At 35.5% G+C, this 23,156-nt stretch overlaps 1 protein-coding gene across 2 annotated transcripts in view; it reads left to right on the forward strand.

Moving 5' to 3' along the window:
- Positions 1–23,156, forward strand: part of Tao (Serine/threonine-protein kinase Tao) — a 92,509-nt gene that overhangs the window by 24,024 nt on the left and 45,329 nt on the right. For both annotated transcript variants that reach the window (XM_089086530.1, XM_089086529.1), the window contains exons 4-5: positions 4,388–4,540; positions 10,980–11,158. In XM_089086530.1, the coding sequence (XP_088942656.1) occupies positions 4,388–4,540; positions 10,980–11,158 (332 nt within the window). The remainder of the gene's footprint in view (positions 1–4,387; positions 4,541–10,979; positions 11,159–23,156) is intronic.

Raw genomic sequence — 23,156 nt, forward strand, 5'->3', positions numbered from 1 at the left:
GTTGAAAAAAAACTTTTATTTTTATTTTATTTAACTAAGATAAAAATCCATGTCCAAGAACTAAAATAACTTTATACGAATAATGGCAAAAACAACAGGGGGGGGGGGTTACCGTTGGGCCATAAAAAGATATAAATTTAGTTTTATATTATATGCATTTAATCAAAAAGTTGACTAAAATTTGGATATCTAAATTTACTCTTAAAAAATTGGGGTTTTAGTTTTTGGATTCTATTTAGTGCTTCTAGTGACTAAGCAATTGACTGATTAAATTTTGTATAGACACTAAAAGAATATTCCCCAAAGACAAGGAACGTAAGGCCTGGAGCTATTAGTGGAACTGGAGCTATTACTCACGAAGTAAACACTAGTTGTGTTAATTCCCATAAATTGAAGGAAGGAAACAAAACTGTTTTTCAAAATCCGGGGGGGGGGATTTTTTATTCAATGAAAGTACCAAAAGAGGCCATTTAAATGAAAATTTCATTAAAAAAGTAGATGGGCAAACAAAACCAAACGGACAGAAACTTCCCTTGGGAGGGGGGGGGAGGAATTCTTACTTGAAGTTTGAGCCTGTGATACACTATTGGAATGGTCTTACACCATTTGATAATCAAATGTTGTAATGTTATCCACCAATGTTGCAATTTGTTGCGTAATTAACCAATGCTGCAGTTAATTGCGTAATCAACCAATGCTTCATCATTTAAGAATCTTAAGTCTGGTGTTATCTATGGGATGGAGAGAAAAGGAAAAGATTTGTAGCTATTGTCATCGGGATAACTGGGAGAAGAAATTTTTCTGATTTGAACCCATCTCAGTCAGAAGTAAGAGTAAATACGTATGCTGGTAGGGGGAATCTTCACAACAAAAATGGATAGGAATAGTGAAAATCGATAACCTGGTCAGACCTGAACGTCGGTCAACCATTCGCACGGTTGCTGTAAGTTGGGGAATTCGCAAAGACTGTATAATCCTAGGCTAATGTTAAACAACAACTTCAACATGCAAAACTGTGTGTGATAGCGGTGCCAAAAATTCTTACAATCGAACAAAAAGAGCCAGTGAAAATATCTTTACTGGCGCTGTGATTGCCGTTGAAGAACTCTTTCGACTCTTCTGTGAATGGAAGAGCCTGGCCTCAGAGAGCTTAAAAAAATGGAAAGTGTAACTCTTATCCAGCATCACAGAAATGACGGGTAAAATACCTTTAGAAAGTATTTAAAAGCAATTACAAGATACTTGGTCACAAATGTATATAAATAGTATTTCCAAATACGATATTAAACATTTATTTTGTATTTAAACACACAAATACCAAGATTTATTAAAGATGATATAGAAAGGCTTTCTAATACGGTAAGCACATTAGTTTTATTAAGGCTATACTTTACTCACAGAAAAATTATCCAAACCAAGAACTATGAATATAAAAACCCCGAGAATCTTTTTCACTCAAATTGCGATTTGTTTTAACCTCATTTCCTCATTTTTAGATTCCATCATCTTCAAGTTTATTTTTCTTGGATGTCAAGATGGAGCTACCAACTGTGAAAAGGGCTCAATAGGAGCCGGTAGAACGATTGAGGTTTATTTATGAAACCTTTTTGGAATATTTTGCACAAAGAAGGACTGAACGAACATTTTTCCTCTTGTCTCCAAAAAAAGTATTCAAGAATCTTTGATTTTAAAGAGGGGTCAAAGTATTCAGACTCAGTATTCAGTATTCATTGTATTAAATATTCAGTAAAGTAAAGTAAAAAACTGGCCATAGATCAAAATATTCAGTAAAGTAAAGTATTCATTCAGTAAAGTATTCATTTAGTAAAGTCAAGTATTCATTATGTTAAATATTCAGTAAAGTAAAAAACTGGCCATAGATCAAAATATTCAGTAAAGTAAAGTATTCATTCAGTAAAGTATTCATTTAGTAAAGTCAAGTCAGTAAAGTATTCAAAGTATTCATTTGCAGGATTTTGGTAGAATTGAATACCGTCGTAGTTACTACATCGGTTTGACTAGACTTTAATTTCTGGAGCTTTCACTGTATGGAGGAGGCTCTCTTATGGAGAGAGATAATCTCTAAGGAGATAAGGTCTTTGATGGCAGGTATGTCTCCAGACATCAGAGAGAACTCCCCTCTTACGAGAGAGAGAAGGAGATAACTTTTCGAATAGAGAGGTATAAACTTAAAGTAGAGGAAGTAGCATTCACCAACTGCATCACTTCATAAAACAGACAGTAGCGGCATCTGTAGGTTGTTCTACTTGTTTGCTTATCCAAGTGGCTTTAAAATTAGCTTTAAACTACGTGCTTTTCGTTTCCAACGTGATTAATAAACAGAATGTGTAAACGCAGCAGGATTTAGTGTACCTTATGGTAGAGATTATTTTACTAGCAAAATATAGATAAATAGAAAAGAAGTCCTGACTGCAAAACTGCAATTGGCGTTCTCAAGATAAACACAGAATGCAGCTGGTGCAATAAAAACTAGTAAACACAGGTTTTAATGTTACTCAGCCCGGGCAACAGTTGTCCTCTTTTACTTAAAATCATGAAAAATAACATTTTGGGTCTACGGTTGCTTACAGAGTGGTGTTTTGCATAAAGTTTTCAGTACAGAAAGGCAGTGTATTAAGAAACGTAAGTCTTGAGCATCACAGGCTAAAAAGCAATCCTTCATTCGTGGCCATTGCTGACTCAAATTGAAATTACATAAAATAAACAACAAGTTTTTCAACTGAAAATAAGGACTAACATTAAAGCTAAAAACGAACAGAAGTTATTCTGTGTATGAAGGGGTTCTGCTCCTCTACCCCTCGGCCTTTATCTATAGTTTGACTTTTTTCTAATTTTTTCGAATTTTCCATTGAACCTGAATATGAAGCTTTTTTGAAGCTCTAAAAAGCGGGGGGCTTCTGTTTGTCTTAAGCTTAATGTTGCTACTTACTTTCAGCTGAAATAATTTTGTATTTAATTTTGATAATTTTCAAATCATCCCGAAAACCCCCTTTTCTTCTCTGTGGAAAATTTCTCCCGAAGAATTCTCCGCCACTTAAAAACCCTCTCGCAAAAACTTTCCCCACAGAAAATTCATGGAGATTTAATAAAGGCATAGGCCCAAAATATCAGCGGGGATCACAACACTAGGGATTAGAACAAACTCGTTTTATATTCATCTGAAGGTCCAAAGAGGCTTAGAAAATTGCGTCAATAAAATGAACTCTTTAAGACATCTAACCCCCCCCCACCTAAAAAATGATCCCCCACCTGTCCTATATTATCACTATCACTCCAATGCATAAACTGTCCAGACCGACACCAACGTTAAAAACCATTTGAAAAAATAATGCAAGGTGGTTATATAGGAGGTCACTTGCGGCGATAAAATGATCACTATATTATAAATCAAATCAGTTCATGTAAAAGAAGCATTAAATCATGGCCAGAAACATTTTTCTGTAATAACGTAGGAGGTATCAGCCTGCAGCAACCTTATTCGAGCTTAGACAAAGTAAACTGAGATGTGAAATTAATCCCCCCCCCCCGCCAAACGCACATACACACCCTTTTACATATTTATGTGAAGGTCCATGGAGAGTTCGACAATTTAGGCAGTCATTCCAGAAAGTTTCATAAAAAATTAGAAAAATTAGTTAAAACAAGGATCAAGACTATAAATATTTATATTTACCATTTATTTTATATGACAAGACTATGTGACTTTTTAGGAACAAATGCCCCACAGTGCGGTATTACTTTTTCCGCTTCTGGGAAGCTCAATACATATTTTGATACTCATAAATCGACCTCCTATATCAGAATTGTCCTTGCCTATTGCACTCCCCTTTCTAGGTTTAGAAACATGCACTCTAGAGATACAGAAACATGAATTAATTGAATAGGAATTTGAAGTTTTTTTCTAGTAAGATTTTGCGTCTTACTTTACTTCTGTATGTTGATTGAGCTTTTAAGACACATATCAGCTTAATAATCGTTAATATTCAATTAATTAGAAATTTTAAAATAAAATAAAACTAGCAAAACTTTATCTAAGATTTTCTTATGCAAGATTGTCTAATTCTCATATCTCACTCATTCCCATGATTCCATTTTCCGTAAAATAAATCCCGCCTTAGAAAATATTAAAGATATTAATAATTTGAGGAATAGATGCACCAGAAAATAGAACGAGAAACCATTTCATTTGAATGAGTTAGTTGTGTTGGTTGTTTTTTTTTTTTTTTTTTTTTTACAACCAAGTACGCTTATACCATATCTTGGTATAAGCTATATCTTGCTTTTTAAAAAAAGCAAATTGATTTTTTTTTTTTCAAAAATTAGAAAAATAATACGAGTGATATAAAATTGATACTCATTTTTTCAGCTGATTTTGGGTCGGCAAGTTTGTTATGTCCTGCCAATAGTTTTGTTGGCACTCCTTACTGGATGGCTCCCGAAGTAATCCTAGCGATGGACGAGGGACAGTATGACGGAAAAGTTGATCTTTGGTCTCTTGGAATAACCTGTATTGAACTAGGTAATGCCTTGATGTCTAGTTGATTTTAACCTATTTCTGTCTGAATGGTAAAATTTTGACTTTTATTGAATTTGTCTTAGCATATGTGGGGTGAGTTTTTCTAAGAAGCGTTCAAACAATGCCTGAAATAACAACTGCCTAGTATTTGGGGCCTCAAAATGAAATTCTGTTTCTTCAAGTCTATAAATTTGAAGTTTCTGCCTTTATTTAGTTAAATCAGATATTCCCCCCCCCCCCAAAAAAAAAATTCTTATAGACTACTTTCAAAGTTTGCTGTTTCGATGGACCCCCTGTAGCTAAATTTCTACCATAATCTTAGAACTCGACAAAGAATGTGAAGATTAGATCTAACTATGGAAATTTTTGTTAAAACTGAGTTCCAACCACGAATTAACAGTTTTCGAAAAAGAAAGTGAGAATTGATTGGTTAATTAATTAATTAATTGTGCTGTGAGTGGATGTCATAAAAGTAAATTTGGCCAGTCAAGGAAGGGATTCCATCTAACTTTACTTTTTTGACATCTACTTTTTTGATAGCACAAGAGACCAATGAATTGTCATTTATCTTATTTATAAAAATCCCCAGAGTGGCAAAATAAAAAAATGTATATTTTCTTGTGCTGTATTTATTCAAATGCTTTATTAATTACGTACAAAAAACAGTTCAATAGGGATAAATCCTGTTATTTGACAGTGAAACAACAAAAACATCTCTTGATATTTTGGTCAAATATACAGTAGCCGTCTTCAGCAGATACACTCCGAAGACTGCCAATTAATATGTGACCGAAATATCCAGGGATTATTTTTTTTTTTGTTTCACTGTCTAATAAAAGGATTTGTCCCCATTGAACTGTTATTTGTATAATGGAAAGGTCTTCGAAAATTTTATTATTGCACTATTGATCACTATTGTTTTCATAATACATTGTAACGTGATAATTAAATTTTACATTATTATATTGTAACATGATACAAAGTCGTAATATAATTAAAATTAAACAGCAGTAAAGTAACTTCTTCAATGACAAACACAAAATAGCTGAGCTTCTTAGGAAATTATCTGCCTACGTTGATTGGCGAAGTGAAGCCAACATTTTGGTTTTCACTATCTAAACCAGATAAAATTTAGTTGATCACCGCTTACAAATTGTGAACCCCTGTTTTTTTTCACGCCACCGTAAACCCCCCCCCCCCCCCGTTGAGTCTTCTGAGGACCTCTGGGGGTCCTCCTGGACAACACAGACCATTGGTCAGCATGCGAAATGTTTTTTAAAGTTAAGTAGAAAATTTTGAAAAATAAAGATTGTGAAAATTTGAAAAAAAATGATGTTTTTTTTTGTTTTTTTTGCAACTACCTAAAAAGACTATCAGTTGTCCTTTTACTAGCACATGAACGGGAAGCTTTTAATTATTTTGAACATATTTTGCTACCACAATATATTTAAACTCAAATTTTTTGGGGAACAAATTTTTAAACCCGAACCTAAAACAAAAGGGGACTTGAGAAAAAGCTCTTGAAAACTAATGAAGCACAGTGGCTATATTGCTCGCTGGTCGTGCAGCGGAGATTTGCTTGGTAAAAGAAAATTTTTAGAAGTTCATAAACCCCCAAAGAAAGTTTTGCCTCTAAGGACGTTGAAAAATTCCCAAAGAACCCCAATTATGTAGCAAAATATCCGCTTCTGAGAGCCTTAGAAAATTCCTGTTTTTTGCTGTAGAAGAACTAGGAAAAGTAGGTCTTGGTAAACTAAGGAACCGCTGGCCTATGGAAAGACAAGGAAGGTCCGAACTAGAACGAATTTTTTTGGGCTAATTATTTTCTCCTTTATTGTAAAGTCGTCATATTACCCTCTAGTGGTGCCGCGGAAAGTCACTAAAAAAATCCATAGAAATACATTAATACATAAAGGTAAGTCTCTTACCCCTAAGAACCCTGTAAAATACCTATTGCAATGGCCCCTGGAAAACTAGCCATTGCTAGAACAAGGAAACACTAGCCCTTGAGAAACTAAGAAAAACCTTTTATGAGTGAAACTTCTAGAACACATATTTTCTTAGAAACCCTTCTTTATTGCTAAATAAAGATATATTGAGAGAGAAATAAAAATAAAGACATGTAAATAAAGATAATGAAACATGGTTGATATATTTCCTCCGTATATATTAGCTGACCGAACAGGCGAAGATCACACTCGCTAATGTTTAGACCTAAGCTAGTTGGGATTGGTTGCCTACAATCTTGTAAATCTTCTTTTCAAACATTTAAGCTTGGGCAAGAGTTGCCTTATAGCCTAGCTTATTTAAACGAAATTTTTCTTTTTCATGACACTTGTCTTCAACGCCGTATCCAGGGGGGGGGGGGGCTACGAAGTTCGTCCTTCCCCTGAAAGTTTTGTCTGACTCGTAAAAATATAAGAGAAGCATTGTGGTAGAGCAATTCGGTATCGTATGCCTTCAAGAACATTTTCTTTCCCGTGGCCGGTTGCCCCTTATAGACCTACCTAACGCTCGTGTCACAGTGTCTTCAGCAGCATTTCGCCAGCAGAACCGAGGTCACCCCAGCGGAGGCCTCGCAGTACTAAGTAAGTATCTACTCCAAACCCTAGAAGTTAGTGAACGCTTTGTCGCCGTAGCTTTTAATGATCTTGCTGTCATAAATGTGTACTTACCTACTAACTATGGTGACCAAGCCTCCAAGGCCTGTTTCGCCTCCGCTTGTCAGAAGCTAGCGAATTTTGCTAAGAAAACTTTCCGTTCTTTTCATAGATTTGTTTTCACAGGTGATTTTAATTGTGATCTAAACCTTTCTGAATGCCCGTGTTCTGAAACTATTATAAGTATGCTGTCTCCCTCATTCTCATTACTTAGAAAGAACAAGGACTTTACATACACATCACAGGCTATAACTACGTCAAATCTGGACCATGTACTATATTCAAGCAGCCCAGTCCAATGTGTGACAGTAATGGGTGATCAGGCTACCAGCGACCATCTCCCTATATGTGTCTTGATACTCGTTGTGGGGACTAAAGCCGATGACTCTCAACCTAAGTGGTTCTTGAAGAAGATGTAGAGTTACTTACCCGTACCGAAATTTCGTGAGTCTCGCGACCGTATCCTAGGGAAACTGAAGGTTCCATACCATCTGTTACAGCCAAGTATCAACCTAAGTGAAAACGAGTTAAGGTTACAGCTAAACCTATACTGTGAGTAAATAATAATATGTACTGAAATGTGCTGATAAGGTGGTGATTCCAGTGAGGTGGATACGTTGCAAGAGTGAGAAATACAGGTGGTCTAGTAACCCAGTTTGCTACGTCGAAGTGGTGGTTGCAGCTCTGGAATGAGTGCGAGAGGCCAAGGACCGGGGTTGTAAATGCGGTCCGGATTTATCCCAAGAGAATATTTAGGAATGCTCTGCAGGAACATCTTGTGGTGGTCAAGTCGATTACTGTCGAAAAGATTGTAAATGACCCTAATTACCTTTGGAAGTCTCGTATTCTTTCTAAGAAGCAGAACCACGAGGGCCCCGATAGCATCCCATAGAGTCTGAGTGGGTTGCTAATTTCAAAAGTTGATTTGTGAAACCCAACAGTACTGTAGAAATTTCTTTCGATAGTGAGTTGGTTTCGTTGCTTGATTTTATTTGAAATATAAATTGTATTGTGATAACACCGTCTGCTATTAAGGAGGCTGTATTGAAACTTAGAAAGAAGAAATTCTCGGCTGGGGCTTACAGTATTTGTGCTGAGCATTTTATCGCCGCAAGTGACCTCCTCTATAATCACCTTGCATTACTTTTTCAAATGGTTTTTAACGTTGGTGTCGCTCCGGACAGGTTATGCCTTGGAGTGATTAGCCCAATTCATGTTCATCATATAGGCCAGTGACTGTGTCAAGCGTTTTCGCAAAGATATTTGATCTTCTGATTGTTGACCACTTAAAAGAACAGTGTATTATGTCACCATTTCAGTTCGGGTTTCAGTCGGGTTTAGGTTGCTTCCATGCCCTTAGAAGTCTCTGTAATATACTCAGAGATACAGAAGCATCTGGGAGCACTCTGATTCTCGGAGCATACGAAGTTATGAATGCTTTTAATTCCCTTATCTACTCGCAGGTCATGTTGGAGTTGTATAGCCGTAGTGTTAGTTTTGATGTAATTTTCCCATTATATATATATGTATAGACATCTAAAAGTTGGTTTTAAGTTGGGAAATGTACTTTCGGAAAGTGCGCTCCCTGTATTTGTCGGAATAAAGCAAGGCTCAATCATTAAATATGTGTGAATTTCTAATAGTTAACATTGCACGCGGCTATAGCATTTAAACTAATAAAAGACATTTTAGACAAATTTGAGGGTGAATAAATCAAAGTTCTACGTGGTATAATACGTTCTTACGGTGATCAGCTGTTCTACTTTCTACCGCTAGACATTTTACCCTATATTAATTACTTACTTCTTTATATAGATAATAAAACAAAATAAAATGGTTAAAGCATAAATAAGATAAATATAAAATATGAAGTAAAACGAATATAAAAAATATGGAAAAAAACCGGAACCACTTACGTTCGTATTTTTCATGCTATTTGATTAATCTTCCATTAAATGTAAAAGTACATTGAATTGTTAATTTAGGATTATCTCTTATACTATCTACATTGATAATGATTTAAGAGGAGCGAAATTTAAAGCAATATAACAGATGGAAACTTAATAATAACAATACATTGTTTAAATTAGGCTAATAAGCTTCTAATTATAGAAAAAGAAAATAATACAGACTTCTCTTCGCCTGAAAACTTCTCTTGCATTCAGATTTTTCGTTGGAAGTTGTTGATATCATTCATTCAAAATAGAATATTGCATCAAAATTGTTTTTTGAAAGTTGAAATAGCGGGAGACATGACAACCTCAGCTGGAAATGGTGATATACCATGCATAATACGATTTTGAAGTGTCCAACGCCCGATATTTTTATATATTTAAATATATTTTTATTTTTATAGAAAACTATTTATATGTATATTATATATATAATATATATATATATATATATATATATATATATATATATATATATATATATATATATATATATATATATATATATATATATATTATATATATATATATATATATATTTATATATATATATTTATATATATATATATATATATATATATATATATATATATATATATATATATATATATATATATATATATATATATATATATATATATATATATATATATTATATATTTTTATTTATTTTATATATTTTTATGGAATCACTCGCTTTTGGTTTTAGAATTGTGTCCTTGCTGGTGGTTTTGGTCAAAGTTAGTTATTTTATCTGCAGGTACATTTTATATTCGACATGGTTCGATCAAATCACACCTATGAGTGTGTAAGCATGGATTTGTAGTTTGAAGCACTGGAGGCGTAGGGGAAGTTGCAGAGGGTTGGTGATAATTTATTTATCCCTGTTATACTCTCTCATGTAATGGCCTAACCGGAGAAGGGAAAATTAACAAGGGTAACGTGCAGATGTCAAGCCCCTTCCGGTTAATACAAAATAAAAGTAACACGAGAAACAACTTGAGACTGAAAATAAAATGAGTACAAGACAAGGGTTAGAAAGAACAAAGGTTTTATTTGTAAAACAGTATTGGTTTTAGCTTATTTAATTTATAAATACTTATGAAAGAGATTTATAAATTTTAAATAAAAGTACAATATTTGCTTTCTTCATTCTTCTTTATTGAAATAAGAATTAAAGATATTGAGAGAAAACTTTGTAACAATAATGTAATTTAGAAACTGTTTTAATTTAAAATTATTCAATTTTATCAATTTTTTTAACTATTCATTATTATATTTTGATTAACTTTTTTCATTAATTTTTAATTAATTATTTGTTGATTATTATTATTGATTATTTAATAATGATTCATTTATATCTAATATTGACATTTTGATTAACAATCATTAAAAGTAATTCTTAATTAATTGTCATATTATTAGCAATTATATTAAAACTGTTAAAAGTAAAAAAAAAGAATTTGTATTCAAATCACTAGAAAAAGAAATAAACTAAAAAAAAATCTGGAAAACGTGAAAATACGTCTTGTTGTTGGATTTTTTTTTTTAACTTTTTTGTCAAGATGAAGTAATTAAGGTATATAGCTTCTTCGAAAAATATGGTCTTTATTGTGTTTTGTAAGGTAGTAGATGTCTACAAATAGCCAAAGCTCTCTAGCGATATTTTTTGTACGGAAAAATACAGTAGTAACCGTGTATTGACCTCAGAAGAGTTAGTAATGACCCTAAGGAGGTTCCTAGAGCTTGGAAAGAATATTTTTTTTTTAACATTTCGCTGCTGTTTTTGCTGTTGTCTTTTAAATAATTCTTTTTTTTTATTTTTTAAAGCTGAACGAAAACCTCCGTATTTTAATATGAATGCAATGAGTGCTTTATACCACATTGCACAGAATGATGCTCCATCGTTGCAACCTAGTGGAAATTGGTCGGATGTCTTTCGAGATTTTGTTGACTCCTGTTTACAGAAAAATCCGTCAGATAGACCAGCAACTAGAAAACTTTTACAGGTAAGATGATTATACTAGAGATGGTTATATATATATATATATATATATATATATATATATATATATATATATATATATATATATATATATATATATATATATATATATATATATATATATATATATATATATATCGCGATAAGCGATTTTATTATCAAACGCCTTACACGGTCATGCCGATCAGTGGCTGTTCTTGTCATAATAAAATACAAGGCACTAAACATAAAAAAATCAGAGCCATAGCCATCGTCATACAAATCTATACATTGATTCGAAATATCACAGAGTCAGACTAAAACCTAAGACATTGAAATGTCCAACTATCTGTAAAAAGAAAATAAAAGTTCAAATTAAAGAAAAAAACTTTAAAAAACAAAAGGAATAGTAAGAATAATGAACTAAAGAAAATAAATATGTACAATTATTGACGAGTGAGTGGAGTATTAAAAATCTTGACGAAGGAGGGAACAAAACTACTTGCTTAACGCATATGCCGTGCTGGTACCGGCTGAATTTTTGATACCGGTAGAGCTACTTGTCGCGGGAGCCGTTGGTGCGAAGGGAGATGCTAAGGGGAGAGTATTTCACGAAGCCAAGGATTTGCTGAAATACGGACACTAAATTTAAAACACAATTCGTCGTGGGGTGTTGAAAAAGTTGTAAGGTAAAATTGCTTTAAAAGGGAGCAATAAGGGACTTTGGGAGATTTAGACACTACCAGAAGAGATCGACATTGGATCCTTTCAAGGCCGTCCTTCTGGTCCGAAGTCGGGCCGTAATGCTAAACGGTCTGTTTTGCCCACTTCAGGTCATGTGTGACATATATTCCTAAGAGTTTGATATCCATGATGCTGCAATTTGAAACATTCTGTAAAGCAAGGAATGAGTTGTCCCTCAGAAAAGAAAAACTTAATACGAATGATTTTTCATGATTGACGATCATTTTGCCTTCCTCAGCTTGGCGGGATAAGCTCGCCATTATTCTGTCTGTCTTGCTAAAAACACTTACGGATAAATCATCAACAAAATTAAAGCGATCCGACTCATCATTTGTCATCTCATTTACCATATCCAAAAAAGTAGAGGGCCTTAAATTGTTCCCTGGGGAACTCCACAGTAGATTGGCTGGGGATCAGAGTAGGCTAATTTATACTTGTTGTTTTTTATTCCTACCTGAAAGAAAATTTGCAACTATTCTTACCAAATATGCATCATCATTAAAATTTGTCAATGGCTTGCGGGTAAGGGTTTTATCCGTCTAGCTTGCGGATAAGGCTTCTGTCAATAGCTTGGCAGATCGAATCGATGCTTTCTTTAGGTTAATCGCGATGAGGTTGACCCACCAAAAGATAGTGGATGGTTATATAACAGATTATCAATATAATGGTAAAAAAATGTGACAATATAATGGCATAGACAATATAAAACAAAAAAGACTTTAAAAAAAATATAATTGTTATATAAAGGATGATCAGCATATTATGGTTTGAACCAACAATGCAGGGTTTGGGCTTCACAACGAAAAAGAAAAGGTACATGGTTTGGCAAGTTTCATTGAAGTATTTACTTTTGAATTCTAAGTTTATTGCCTTCTACTAAAATAAAACTGACCAAAATAGATTCTGCATTAGACTGTCGAAGGTTAGGCTTCTTTTCTTTGGCGTAGGATTCTTTCTTTCTTGTCTAGCTTGCTTGGTCACGGTACTGTAATGAAGAGTTAACTATTGTAGTTTTTCAAGCTGAAATTTATATTCCAGCCCCATTGTATTTGGTACCTGCATTCGTGCAGTCCGTTTTGTTTTTTGTTTAGTTCTAAAAATACGTAGAAATGTCTCTTTTCTGGAAAGTTTTTTCTCTGATAAATACCTACTGTGTGGGCTTTTATGTGGAGCAATAAGAAAACAAGCCACTGGGACACTATAGACCTATTCACAATGAACTTTTACTAATATCGTTAATTAGCTAGTGCTAACTAAAGGCAATCAGATATTAAGTAAGATTTTCTGGTTGGCTGTAAAATACTAGAAAAATTCTGATTGGCTGAAATTAGCAGTAGTTAAATTACTGAAGTAAAATCTCATTGAGAATGGACTTTAAGGAAACACTGGCCTTTTTTACTAGAGCCTAGAACCAAACTGGAGCATATCAGGTTATACATAGGATTTTCTGGTTGGCTGTTAAATTCTAGAAAAATTCTGATTGGCTGAAATTAGCCCTAGTTAAATTTTGACTGAAGTGAAATCTCATTAAGAATGGACCTTAAGGAAACACTGGCATTTTTTTACTAGAGCCAAACTCGAGCCTATCAGGTTTTACGTAAGATTTTCTGTTTGGCTGTAAAATTCTAGAAAAATTCTGATTGGCTGCAATTAGCACTAGTCAAATTTTGACTGAAGTAAAATCTCATTGAGAATGGACCTTAAGGAAACACTGGCCTTTTTTACTAGAGTCTAGAGCCAAACTCGAGCCAATCAGGTTTTACGTAAGATTTTCTGTTTGGCTGTAAAATTCTAGAAAAATTCTGATTGGCTGAAATTAGCACTAGTCAAATTTTGACTGAAGTGAAATCTCATTAAGAATGGACCTTAAGGAAACACTGGCATTTTTTTACTAGAGCCAAACTCGAGCCAATCAGGTTTTACGTAAGATTTTCTGTTTGGCTGTAAAATTCTAGAAAAATTCTGATTGGCTGCAATTAGCACTAGTCAAATTTTGACTGAAGTAAAATCTCATTGAGAATGGACCTTAAGGAAACACTGGCCTTTTTTACTAGAGTCTAGAGCCAAACTCGAGCCAATCAGGTTTTACGTAAGATTTTCTGTTTGGCTGTAAAATTCTAGAAAAATTCTGATTGGCTGAAATTAGCACTAGTCAAATTTTGACTGAAGTAAAATCTCATTGAGAATGGACCTTAAGGAAACACTGGCCTTTTTTACTAGAGTCTAGAGCCAAACTCGAACCAATCAGGTTTTACGTAAGATTTTCTGTTTGGCTGTAAAATTCTAGAAAAATTCTGATTGGCTGAAATTAGCACTAGTCAAATTTTGACTGAAGTAAAATCTCATTGAGAATGGACCTTAAGGAAACACAGGCCTTTTTTACTAGAGCCTAGAGCCAAACTCGAGCCAATCAGGTTTTACGTAGGATTTTCTGGTTGGCTGTAAAATTCTAGAAAAATCCTTATTGGCTGAAATTAGCGCTAGTTAAATCTAGACATAAGTAAAATCTCATTGGGAATGGACCTTAAGGAAACACCGGTCTTTTCCAATTAGCTCGGCTACGGCACTTCAAAAAGAAGTTACATGTGGCATTTTTGTTAATCTTCAATTTATGTCCCATCCCCATTCCACTTGGTATCCACGATCAATGAGTCTTGTTTGCTTTCTTTTGTTTTGTTTGGTTTTCAAGATACTTAGAAATGTCGTTGAAACCGTAGAATGTGCTTGCGAAGATAGTCGGAAATGGTTAAGAAAAGAATCAATTTAAAAAAGTAGAATAAAAAAGGGAGTCTGCGCCCCCTTAATTTTTTGCTCCTCCCTATATTTCGAAAATATATTTTTGGGCATTTGCATTGAAAATGCCTCTTTTGGTAATTCCGTTGACAGATTGAGATTTAGCTATTTCCCTAAATTTTCGTGAATGGGTTAGGGGGAGTTTTAGTCATTCTCAATTCCTGCGTACCAACTGGATCTTCGGGATAATTTTGTTCTTTTCTATGTTGCTAAATGTTTCAGTTTTAAATATTTTGAGTCCTTTCTTCAAAGCTCCTTCTTCTTCAGCTCCACAGATTGAGATTTAGCAACGCACTGAATCTTCAGAATAATTTTTCTTGTTTTCTATGCTACGAAATGTTTTCGGCTCCATCTTCTTTAGCTCCTGCCTATGTGGGCTACTGGATATTCATAATTTGTTTCATCTTTTTATTTATGTTATAATTTATGTATAGTTGAAGTGGTTTCAGATATTAATAAGAAGGACGGAAAGTTGTTTAGTGATATTTTTTTTTTAAAGACCCTCTGTTTCTCCGTGCTTATGCTATTTGTAGTGTTAAGTGATTTAGTAATGTCAAATAAACTAAATTCCTGTTATTTGAATCCCTATTTCTAAGTTCGAGATCTTTAAATTTCCTATGTTCTTTGGGCTACAGAATGATAGAACATTCTCACTTTAATTTTTAGCAATAATATTTTTAGCTCTAATGTCTTCATGGCCACTGTAGACCAATCTGGATTAATTGCAATATCTAGCTCCACGGCCTTTGTACACACGATGCTATCGCATAACAAAAAAAAGAAAAAAAAGTGGTTCATCATTGATGTCTGGGGAAAAGTGAAAGAGTGAGGGTTCCGGTAGTTAGGTCAAAGGTGGGGAGTGACATACCGACGCGAAGTTACTAGGTCAACGGGGAAGACCCTATTGGACCTAAACCTATGAGTCTTCTCCCAGACAACGTTGAAGTGGTTGCTTACCCTCATAACCTTAATTCATTTAAGAGGCTCAAATTCTTTTCATTCCAAGATTGTAGTTTAAAAAAAGAACTTCCATTTTGTAGGAATTTAATAGATTAAATGGCATTATATCATTATACCGTGTACGCAACAATTCCTTTTCAAGGAGATGAGGGGGGAGGGGAAGTCTATTTCCTGAATGAAATTATGCATCGTATAACATCGTTGTGAGATTTATGGGGCAAATAACATCGTTGTGAGATTTCACAGAGAGAAGTAAAGATGCTGGCTATGGTAATCCAGAAGAGGTTATGAAGCATTTTCATGAACAAATAATACACCCGCCCCTATATTTACCACGTTGGATAGATTCGTTCAACGTATTTAGATAAATCCTTATTTTTGCGTATTCAAGCCGTCAAAATCTGTCCTTGTTGAAACAACAGGAAACAGTAAAAAAAAAAAAAAAAAAAAAAAAAAAAAAAAAAACCTATTTATTTTTTTACAATATCACCGTGAATTTCTGTACCTTCGAGTCAACACAACTACCTTGCATACTTCCCTATTCGCAGTGTAAAAAATAATAAATTTCACAAACATTAAAGATTGGCAAAAAATGATAAGAGAAAGATCCTCCAGAGCCATTGAGGGCGCGTAGCGCGTAAAATCCGTTTTAGTTGTTGGATCTTTTCTTACAGGTAGCAGGCCTGTCGCACAAGCTTGTGAGTGTGGAACCCCAGGCTGCATATTGCCAATAAGAAGATCAATCCACTGTGCTACCACAGGGTATTAAAGATGGATATTGAACTGTATTTAATTACTAGACTAAAATTTTAACATATAAAATTTTTATTTCGAGCTTTTTTTTTAGCACACGAAGAAAGTCTTTTTATATGTTGCAGTTGGAACAAAAACCGAAAGTAGGCCTTTGAACCAGCACATTCGTCCTCGCTAATATGGAAGCTTGGATATCGAATGCTATGTTAGTACTACTGCTAACAACACCTCACTGCAGCATCAAGCTGCCTGAGGCCAACACAGCTGCGTACCATCGTCCTCCATCCTTATATATTCAAAGACTCCCTCTTTACAACCTCCCAGGAAGTACCCATTTCCCTTAAATCTTTTCTTACAAAATCTTCCCACCCCAACAGGGTACCACCTGCTTTTCGTTTGTCCCTTGGTGGTTGGCCGACAAGGACAATCTTTGGCAATCTTTCATTCGCAGAACGTGCACTAGTCATCTCAATCTTTCTCTCATTATAGCTCTAGAAAGAAGGATTGAACCACACTTTTCTTAGAGCATGCTGTTTCAGATACGGTTAGTCAGTTGGGTATCCAAAACAATCGGTAAACAATTTATCTGGAAAACATCTAGCATATCTTCCTCCGTTTATCGGAGTGCCCACGCTTCAGGGCCATACTCGACCACTGTCATCACCGTACCTTCCAATATTCTAATCGTGGCTCGTAGAATTATTTTCCCATTCTTCCAAACTTTTTTCAACTGTGAAAAATACCCTTGGCCTTGGCAATTCTACTTTTAACATCTTCATTACACCCACCGTTTTTACCAATAATACTACCTAAGTAAGTGAAGCTCTAGACTTGATCGATCTGCTCGTTATCCAACATCACATTTTCATCTTCACTTTTTCCTAGCCTTCGGGACTTAGTCTGCTTAACGTTAATTTTGAACCCATTTTCGCATCCTGAACTCGCAAAACCTCTAAAAGCGCATTCATTTTGCTAATACTTTCATCTAGGATGCTGAAATCATTTGCATAATCTAAGTCCAGAAGAGTTTTATTTCCCCATTGCTTTTCATGTGCTCCTTAAGAAAAAGTTCATCAAAATGATGTATATAAACGGAGACTGAGCGCAACCCTGATTCCGGATTTAATACAAAACCGGCTACTATCCTCATTCCTTAACCGCAGTAATGTTACTCTCGTACATAGTACAAATGACTTTATTGCATTTGTCTTGTAAACAATACAAGGATAAGACCATCGCTAAAGCTCTTCTATAAGCTGAATCAAACGCTTGCTAATACTCTATAAAACTGAGTACTAAAGGTGTTTGATGACACAGACGCTTCTCAATTATTAATATAAGATCAAAAATTTTGTTGACAATTCCTTTTCCCTTGCTAAAACCACACTCTCCATCTCTTAAAACTTCATCTACAGCATCTCTAAGTCTAAATAGTACCACCATACTAAGTAATTTCCTTCCTACAGAAACGAGGCTTTCGCTACTACAATTACCACTCTCATTCTTAACACATTTCTTATGGAAAAGTTTAATTATACTTTTCTCAAAATCGCTAGGTACTTCAAAAAACTCAGTTACAACGCTATTAGCGCCTCGGGCCTTATCACTTTTTAATCATTTTAGTTCTGTCACCAATTCTTCCTCTCAAAATAAATCTTTCTTCACATCCAAAGTTTTATAAACTTTTTCACTCTTTTCTCTATATTTTCTTTAACTCTATCACGGTTTACCACATTCTCAAAATGTTCTGTTTATCTCTTTTTAAGTTTTTTAACCAGTATACCAAGCTAACAAAAAATATCAACACGTAATATCTCTGTACTTAACACAGAAGACCTAATCAACTTAAGACCTGGAAGGGCTCGTACATGAATATACTATAAACTCAGACCAGTCCAGATTGATTATTCCCTCTCAATTTAGTAACATGCCAGTATAATATCTTACTGTTATTCCGTCTTGCTGCATTATCCAGATCTTCAGCAATTTCATTCATGGCCTCCACTCCTCACCTCCTTAGTTCATATTTGAATTTTTTCTCCACTTTCTTTACATTCCTCTTATTTTCATACCAAAATTTTATACAAGTCCCTCCTCCTCTCTATTGAACATTGAGTATTTGCACTAATATTCCTAACTGCGTTACTAAATTTCATCCCTAAGACACCATAAGCGACTTTAGAAACTGTTTTCCTAAAATTATTCCATCTGTCTTCTACATTGTCAAATTTGAAACTCTCCATTTAGTATTCAATTGTTCTTGTAAAAACCTTGTAAAGACCTGGAAGGGCTCGTACATGAATATACCATAAACTCAGACCAGTCCAGATTGATTATTCCCTTTCAATTTTGTAACATGCCAGTATAATATCTTACTATTATTCCGTCTTGCTGCATTATCCAGATCTTCAGTAATTTTATTCATGGCCTCCACTCCCCACCTCCTTAGTTCATATTTGAATTTTTTCTCCACTTACTTTACATTCCTCTTATTTTCATACCATAATTTTTATACAAGTCTCTCCTCCTCTCTTTTGAACATTGAGTATTTGCACTAATATTCCTTACTGCGTTACTAAATTTCATCCCTAAGACACCATCAGCGACTTCACAAACTGTTTTCCTAAAATTATTCCATCTGTCTTCTACATTGTCAAATTTGAAACTCTCCATTTAGTATTCAATTGTTCTTGAAAAAGTTTCTTTCAGTTCTTATCCTGGAATCTACCAACGTCATGGCTTCCCGGAAGGTAGTTACCCTTCCTAAATTTCAGCTTTAAATTAACCCTACGCTATGCTGACTAGAAATAATGTCAGTAGACTTTGGGAAGACTTTGGGGAAGATTCGCTTTGGGAACAAATTTTATTAATTTAGATATTATATATTAATATATTTATAAATGGGCAGCCTTAAATCTTCTCTTGATGATAAATATATATGATTACTACTACTACTACTAACAACTCACTGCAACACCAAGTCGCCTGAGGCCAACATAGCTACACACACTCCTCCTCTATCCCAGTCTATGCAAAGCCTCCCTCTTTACAACCTTCCAGGAAGTTCCCATTTCTTTCAAATCTTTCTTTATGACATCCTCCCACCCCAACCGCGGACGACACAGCTGTCCGTTTAGCCCTAGACGGTTCGCCGAAAAGGATAATCTTTGGTAATCTATCATCCTTCATCCACAGAACGTGTCCTAGTCATCTCAACCTTTCTCTCTGGTTTATAAATAAAGATCAAGCATATGGTATCCTCATATCTTCCTTGTTAGATTAACATATTGGAAGGTACAGTGATGACAGTTACAGTTCTAGGCGTTTATCCTCCCCCCTGGAAGATATTCCCGTGGAAATTACTCCCTGGAAAATGTCCTCCGGACCAAATTATAAAGAAGAATCACCCCGTCATCAAAGGTTAATAATATATTCTACTAATTTAGTCTTTAAAAGTGATCGGCTATTAATATTTTTAAATTTACTATTCAATTTTAGCCTATTTGCTATAGACTTGCACAATATGTTCCCACATCGGAACATTTTTGATCCCACAATCGAATTTCCATTCCATTGGAAATTGGAGTGGCTAGTGCCCTTTTTAATAGTCGGAAGTGATTGGAGGGCAACTCGCCCCCCCCCCTTCCACGCCCATCATTCCCCCAAACACATCCAATCAAAATTTAGAGATAGCCATTTTGTTCAGCCTAGTTGATTTCCAGATAGAAAATATTTTTGAGGACACTCCCCCACAACCCTCGGGGCAAGGGTTTTAAGCTATGCCCTGGGGGCATATAAGAACGATGTTGGCAAAATGTACTATTTATTATTATTTTTTTCCTTCAGAGCTGGGCACTTCATATGGAAGGGGTCATAGTAGAAACTTAAGGGGCTTATTCGCTTGGAAATTGAGAGTTCTAGTGCTCTTTTTAATAGTCGAAAGTGATTGGAGGGCAACTAGCTCCCCCCCCCCACATACATCATTCCCCCAAACACATCCATTCAAAATTTTGAGATAGCCATTTTGTTCAGCGTAGTTGATTTTCAGATACAAAATATGGTTTTGAGGAAGACACTCCCCCACAACCCTCATAGCAAGGGTTTTAAGTTATGCCCTGGGGCCATTTAAGGTTTTTAAAGAAGGCGTTGTCGTAGAAACTTCAAAAAGAGCTCATTCGATTGAAAATTCAAAGGGCTAGTGCCCTTTTTAATAGCCGAAAGTGATTGGAGGGCATCTAGCCCCCCCCCGACGCACATCATTCCCCAAACACATCCAAATATGTTTTTGAGGAGGACACTCCCCCACAACCCTCAGGGCAAGGGTTTTAATTTATGCCCTGGGGGTATATAGGGTTTTTATAGAAGGCGTTGTCTTAGAAACTTCAAAAAAGGCTCATTCGATTGGAAATTCAAAAGGATAGTGCCCTTTTTAATAGTCGAAAGCGATTGGAGGGCAACTAGCCCCCCCCCCCACGCGCATCATTGCCCCAAACAAATCCAATCAAAACTTTGAGATAGCAATTTTGCTCAGCGTAATTGATTTCCACATAGAAAATATGTTTTTGGGAAGGGCACTCCCCCACAGCCCTCTGGGCAAGGGTTTTAAGTTATGCCCTGGGGGGTATATAAGGTTTTTAAAGAAGGTGTTGTCGTAGAAACTTCAAAAAGAGCTCATTCGATTGGAATTTCAAAGGGCTAGTGCCCTTTTTAATAGCCGAAAGTGATTGGAGGGCAACTAACCCCCCCCCCCCCGCCCATCATTCCCCCAAACACATCCAATAAAATTTTGAGATAGCCATTTTGTTCAGCGTGGTTGATTTCCACATTGAAAATATATTTTTGAGGAGGGCACTCCCCCACACCCCTCAGGGTAAGGATTATAAGTTAGGCCCTGGGGGCATATAAGGTTTTTATTGAAATCTTTTTCGTAGAAACTTGAAAAAGGGCTCATTCGATTTGAAATTCAAAGGGCTAGTGCTCTTTTAATAGTCAAAAGTGATTTGAGGGCAACTAACCCTCCTCTCACGCCCACCTTTTCTCCAAACACATCCAATCAAAATTTTTAGATAGCCATTTTATTCAACGTAGTTGAAAGTTTTGGAAATTAAGTCTTTAAGGATGACAATCCCTCCCCCCACAGCCCTCAGGGCAAGGGTAGTAAGTTATGCCCTGGGGTCATGAAATGTTATTAATGAAAGCATTGTAGTTGAAACTTCAAAAAGAGAACATGAAAGTGTAAATTGAAATTACAATTGCCTTTTTTAGTAGATGAATGTAATTTGAGAGTGACTAACGCTTAACTCACGCACACTATTTTCCAAAACACATCCACTAAAAACTTTGTGATATCAATTTTGTTCAACGTAGTTGAACGTTCTGGAAATTAGGTCTTTTAAGATGATAGCCCCCTCGGAGCCCTCAGTGCAAGGGTTGGAAGTTATGCCCTGGGGGCCTATCAGGTTTATATCGAAAGTTGTTGTATAAGTCATAGGCAGCGCGATCGCGCTGCCTAAGTAAAGAAGGGGGACTCTTGAGAACGAGACAAGAAACGGGGAGTAAGTAAAGAGGAGGACAATCCCCCACAACCCTCTGGGCAAGGGTTCTAATTTCTGCCCTGGGGGGAATATAAGAACGAAGTTGGCATAATATATTATTTATCAATTTTTTTCTTTAGAACAGGGCACTTCGTATCGAAGAAGTTGTCGTAGAAACTTCGAAAAGGGCTCATTCAATTGGAAATTGGAGTGGCCTTTGCAGTTTTTAATATTCGAAAGTGATTGGAAGCTGACTAACACCCCTTCCACGCCCACCATTTCCCGAAACACATCCAATCAAAATTTTGATATAGCCATTTTTTTCACCGTAGTTGATTTCCAAATAGAAATTATGTTTTTGTGGACAGTTCCCCACAGCCCTTAGGGCAAGGGTTGTAAGTTATGCCCTTGGGGCATATACGGTTTTTTATAGAAGGTGTTGTCGTAGAAACTTCAAAAAAGGTTCATTCGATTGGAAATTCAAAGGGCTAGTGCTCTTTTTTAATAGTCGAAAGTGATTAGAGGGCAACTAACCCACCTCTCACGCCCACCTTTTCCCCAAACACATCTAATCAAAACTTTGTGACAGCCATTTTATTCAACATAGTTTTAAGTTCTAGAAACTAGGTCTTTGAGGATGACAACCCCCCCCCCCCCACAGACCTCAGGGAAAGGGTTGTAAATTATGCCCTGGGGGCATATAAGAATTTTATATAACGCGGTGTCGTAGAAACTTCAAAAAGGGCTCATTCGACTGAAAATTGAAATAGCTAGTGCCCTTTTTAGTAGTCGAAAGTAATTAGAAAGTAGCTAAAATCGCCTCCACGCCCACCATTTCCTCAGACAAATCCAATAAAAATTTTGGGATAGTCATTTTGTTCCATGCATTTCAAAATTCAGGAACTTAAATCTTTGAGCAGGACACTCCCCCCACATCTTCAGGGCAAGAGTTATATGCTTTGCCCCGAGGGCAAATAAGGTTTTTATTGAAATCCTTGTCGTAGAAAATTGAAAAAGGGCTCATTCGATTGAAAATTCAAAGGGCTAGTGCCCTTTTTATTAGTCGAAAGTGATTTGAGGGCAACTCACCCCCATCCCAAGCCCATCTTTTCCCCAAACACATCCAATCAATATTTTAGTTATCATTTTTGTTCAATGTAATTGAAAATTTCGGAAATTGGTTCTTTAAGGATGACAACCCATCCCCCCCTCCGGCCCGCAGGGCATGGGTTGTAAGTT

This window comes from Artemia sp. Qi Xiang Cuo, chromosome 3 (genome assembly GCF_049724085.1).
Source record: "Artemia sp. Qi Xiang Cuo chromosome 3, ASM4972408v1, whole genome shotgun sequence".
Taxonomy (NCBI): domain Eukaryota; kingdom Metazoa; phylum Arthropoda; class Branchiopoda; order Anostraca; family Artemiidae; genus Artemia; species Artemia sp. Qi Xiang Cuo.